This window comes from Populus nigra, chromosome 13 (assembly GCF_951802175.1).
Source record: "Populus nigra chromosome 13, ddPopNigr1.1, whole genome shotgun sequence".
Lineage (NCBI taxonomy): Eukaryota > Viridiplantae > Streptophyta > Magnoliopsida > Malpighiales > Salicaceae > Populus > Populus nigra.
The window spans coordinates 15,604,348-15,609,542 of record NC_084864.1 but is presented as its reverse complement, the minus strand read 5'-3'; the positions used below and the strand labels follow the sequence as shown (position 1 = coordinate 15,609,542).

The window sequence follows — 5,195 nt, the reverse complement described above, 5'->3', positions numbered from 1 at the left end:
TAAACAAATTTATATCTCAGTATATTTTCGACTCTTTACATCTATTTTTTAGATTCAAAAATCATTTCAAACCTTTGAATTAAGTATATATAGTTATAAAATTTGGTAAAATTGATCTAACTCAAGATTTATGTCAATAGGCATTAATTAAAATAACAGCTTTTCAAAATAATTTTTTTTATATATTTAATATATATATATATATATATATATATATATATATTTTTTTTTTTTAAGTAAAACCAGGTACGCTTCAGAGTTTTGACCAAGTCAGGGCTAAGGCCTGTAGCTATCGGAGTTTCACTCTTCTCTTTAACCAATGGGAGGTTGGCTCCATTTTAGATGAGAAGACTTGAGCCGGAACAAGTTTAAATAAACTGCTTTGACTAGTTGACTTCCTACCCACCGTGAAGGCTGCAACCAGAGTGAAACAAGTTATGTCAACTTAATTGTCATAACTCTTTCTCACAGTCATCATCTCTCATTGCTTTCACACTTCTTAAGCGACGCGTCTATATCTCTTCCTTCACACCTTTGATGTGCAGAGAAATAATCACCACCACCTTATTTAACACTCTCCCAACTGTCTTAGCCTCCATATAGAATCTTTCTCTTTTCAAGAACACAAAATGGACCGTAATGGAAGAGATGACATCAAGGTCGAGAGTGGTTATGATTTGGAGGATGATCATGATCACAAAAAGAAGGACAGGAAAGAGGAACAACAAGAAGAGTTGTCAGTGGAAAGAATATTTGAGAATCAAGAAGTGCCATCTTGGAGGAATCAGCTGACACTGAGGGCCTTTGTGGTGAGCTTCGTGTTGAGCATTTTGTTCAGCGTCATAGTAATGAAGCTCAATCTTACAACTGGTATCATACCTTCCCTCAATGTCTCTGCTGGCCTTCTGGGGTTCTTTTTTATCAAGACCTGGACAAAGTTTCTTGAAAAGTCTGGCCTTTTGAAGCAGCCCTTTACGAGGCAAGAGAACACTGTTATCCAGACTTGTGTGGTTGCTTCCTCTGGCATTGCCTTTAGTGGTATACTTTCTGTACTTCTTACTGCCATTAATTTTCATTTCATCTCTCTTACTTTTTGGGTTGAGAAGATATGCAGGCTTCTTTGATCAAGATATTAAAATTTCTGTGCATTTGGTTTTGTTTCTGTTCTTAAAGGTTGGAAACTTACAGTAGTTACTAAAACTCAATGTCAAGATTTGCTTCTTCTTATTGCTATATTACATGATAAGGCAACCCTTTTTTTCTCTCTGGATCCCTTTTATCTCAGTTGTGAGTTGATTTACATGATCCTTGAAGACAAGAATTAATTCCTTACTGCCTAAAGTCTTTGGGAGGCAAATCAAGATTGAGGATTTATGACTATCAGTTCTGCTATTGCTTCAGCCACTTGTGAAGTTTTACTAAACTAATCAACACTTGAACTTGCTGTTTGAGACATGAACTTGCTTTTCCCTGTCTCATGGTGTGTGATAATGGTGGCGGGGCTTTTTATTTTTCTTATGGTCCTCCACGAGGCATAAAGTGTGGCCGGCAGATGTCTCTAGACAGATCCTTTTTTGACAATTCAATTCATATGAGCTGGATATGGATGATTCATAACTTCAAAGTTATACAAGTCTTATAAGAATATTCTGATTAGTGGAAAAAGAAGTCTTCCCCATTAGCGAGAAAAGAAAATATGAATAATTAATTTGTTTGTACTGTTAATCCATCATGTAAAATTAATATGAATACACTACATTTCCAGCTTTTCATCCAAGTGGTTTCGAAACTGAAATTGTTTTAACGAAAGAAATAATTTGTGATTATGCTCAAGATGAAATTAAGCTTGTTGATTTTTTGTACTAATAGTTTCCATTCTATAATTTGTTTCTTGTTTCCTTACAATAGGAGGCTTTGGGAGTTATCTGTTTGGAATGAGTGAAACCGTGGCCACACAATCAACGGAAGATAGTGATGCCTTTAAGAACCCATCTCTGTCATGGATGATTGGCTTTCTGTTTGTTGTTAGCTTTCTTGGACTCTTTTCAGTGGTGCCTCTTCGAAAGGTATACTTCACAACCTATATCACCATAGAAAACTTCTCTCTGCATTTTGCGTTCTTGTTGAATGTATTGATTTTGCCAAAATCTAATCCTCATTGTTATTTCCAGGTCATGATTATAGACTTCAAATTGACATATCCAAGTGGCACTGCAACTGCTTATCTCATCAACAGCTTCCACACTCCTGCAGGAGCCAAGCTAGCAAAGTAAGGCATTATCAGACCTCATGCACATATAGTTGGATGATCATTCGGCATTAAAAGTATCAAACGTTTTTTTTCTACCGTTTCAGAAAACAAGTGAAAGCGTTGGGCAAGTTCTTATCATTCAGCTTCTTGTGGGGTTTCTTTCAGTGGTTCTACACTGCAGGAGAGGGTTGTGGATTTGTTGAGTTCCCCTCACTCGGGCTTAAAGCATATGAAAACAAGTAAAAGCATTACTCAACCTTCCAAAATCCTCTCATCCTATTGAATGCAGTTCAATTTATTATGGCACTGTGTTTCAAATTCGTTGCGGTATCCATGACTAATAATGTTCTTGTTATATGTACAGATTTTTCTTTGATTTCTCAGCAACATATGTTGGAGTTGGAATGATTTGCCCCTACATCATAAACATATCAGTTTTGCTTGGAGGAATTCTTTCCTGGGGTCTGATGTGGCCTCTCATAGATACAAAAAAGGGTGACTGGTATCCAGCAGACCTCAAACCTGGCAGCCTACATGGCCTCCAAGGTTACAAGGTAAGTTTTCTAACAAGGTTAAGGTAACAAGAGTGCTATTCTTGAAGCCTTTCCATTCATAACAACTCTTATGCAATGAACTCAGGTATTTATTGCCATTGCCATGATCTTGGGTGACGGTCTGTACAACTTCTTCAAGGTGCTAAGCCGAACACTCACTGTCTTGTTTTTTCAACTTCAAAGGAAAGATGCAACTGGTGCCCTCCCTATTGCGGACCGTTCCTCTCCCGAGCCCTCCATGATCTCATACAATGATCAACGCCGCACCCAACTCTTTCTCAAAGATCAAATTCCAACATGGTTTGCTGTTGCAGGCTATGTCGCAATCGCTGCTATCTCTACAGCCACGCTACCGCATATATTTCCCGAACTCAAATGGTATTACATATTGGTTATCTACATCTTTGCCCCAGCCCTTGCATTCTGTAATGCTTATGGCTGTGGCCTCACTGACTGGTCCCTAGCTTCCACCTATGGGAAGCTCGCAATTTTTGTAATTGGGGCATGGGCTGGTGCCTCTCATGGTGGAGTTCTTGCAGGACTAGCGGCCTGTGGAGTCATGATGAATATTGTCTCCACAGCCTCTGACCTATCTCAAGATTTCAAGACTGGTTATTTGACCCTTTCTTCACCACGGTCCATGTTTGTGAGCCAAATAATTGGCACTGCAATGGGTTGCATTATTTCACCTTGTGTCTTTTGGCTTTTTTTCAAGGCCTTCAAGGATCTGGGGACTCCTGAAAGTCAATACCCTGCTCCTTATGCTACTGTATATCGAAACATGGCTATATTGGGGGTAGACGGATTCTCGTCTCTACCAAAGAATTGCCTCTATCTTTGTTATGGGTTCTTCGGTGCAGCTATTCTGATAAATTTAATTAAGGATGCTTTGGGTAAGAAATGGGCCAGGTTCATTCCCAATCCAATGGCGATGGCTATACCGTTCTATATTGGCCCATACTTTGCCATCGACATGTGTGTGGGAAGCTTGATTCTATTTATCTGGGAAAAGATTGACAAGGCAAAGGCAGATGCTTTTGGGCCAGCAGTGGCTTCTGGTTTGATTTGCGGGGATGGGATATGGACTTTGCCTAGTGCGATACTTGCTCTAGTAGGAGTAAAACCTCCCATTTGCATGAAGTTTTTGTCAAGGAGAACAAATGCTAAGGTCGATGCGTTCTTACGGTCATAAAATTGAAGTTCAGATCAACTTGAATAGAAACTGTGAAGTAAAGCTGAATTGCTTCCTACACTAAGGTTATGAAGTTTACATGTGAAGTTCGACTCAAAAATGCTGTGGATAATCACCTGCTATTCCGTGGAGCCAACAAGGCAACAACTATTTTCTCTGTAATCATTTCTGGAGAAGAAAATCAAATGTCCATTTACTTATATATATATATATATATATATATATATATATATATGTTTGTAGTTTTTTTCTTGATAGTAGAACAGATGCATCAAGCAATGTGAAAAGTGAAAATTACAGTACCCTTTGTGAGCTGTTATGATCAGTTGCTATATTTGGTAGCTCATTTTGCTCATTTTGCTAGCTATGATCATATCAAGTGGTCCAATGTGTTATTATCAGTCTCACAATAAAACCATGCCAGAGTTAGTCATCCAACACAAGAAAAAAAAAAGATGGAAAAAATATCAGATGCGTCGAGGAAGACGATAAAAGCTTCAGCGAATATGAGACTGGTAACAAATATGTTGAAGGTTTGTCCTAAGAATATGAAAAGAAGCTGAAAATAGACAAGCATTTCCGTAGTCTTAATGGCATCTAAGCCCAGAGTGAGCGAACTACATATAGAGGTTATCATTTGGATCATACGTTCTTCCCCATGCAAATATATTCAAAGTTAATTATCATAGAATCCCTCAACTCTCCATCTTGCTGTGGTAATGATTTGTTTAGAACTCATCTTCAATCTCATGCTTTGTAAGGCAAGATCCTGCGTTGTTTTTTTAGAGATTAGTTTAAATTAAATAACGTTATATTATTTATTGTAAACTCGTATTTTTTTTTATTTGCTTATCTTATTTTTACTTAACAAATTTCTCTGCAAGATTGCATGATTTGTGCTATGAATTTAGTAAACAAGTAATTAGAAAAATCATCTCTAATTAATTACGCTGAGAAGTAAAAAACCAACGTATATATAACATACAATAATTAATTGGACATTCTTTAAATCTTCCACGCACGTTACATCCAAGTCAATTTCTTATATCATTTTTTTCCCACAAACTTTGGACAATGGACCTACATAGATTTTTTATTTTCCCTTTATTTTTTTTTAATTTTTTGGAAATTGACTATTGACTTCTCGTCTTCTACATAGAAAAAGAAGCTTTTGGCATTGGATTCAGTGGCAATTTGG

General features: G+C 37.3%; 1 protein-coding gene across 1 annotated transcript; it reads left to right on the top strand.

Moving 5' to 3' along the window:
* The first annotated feature begins 417 nt into the window (after positions 1-417).
* Positions 418-4,203, top strand: LOC133671612 (probable metal-nicotianamine transporter YSL5). Its single transcript, XM_062092414.1, has 6 exons — positions 418-1,038; positions 1,909-2,066; positions 2,172-2,269; positions 2,356-2,490; positions 2,616-2,805; positions 2,891-4,203. Exons 1-6 carry the CDS (start codon positions 630-632, stop codon positions 3,995-3,997), a joined length of 2,097 nt encoding a protein of 698 aa, XP_061948398.1. The 5' UTR covers positions 418-629; the 3' UTR covers positions 3,998-4,203.
* The last annotated feature ends 992 nt before the right edge of the window (positions 4,204-5,195 follow it).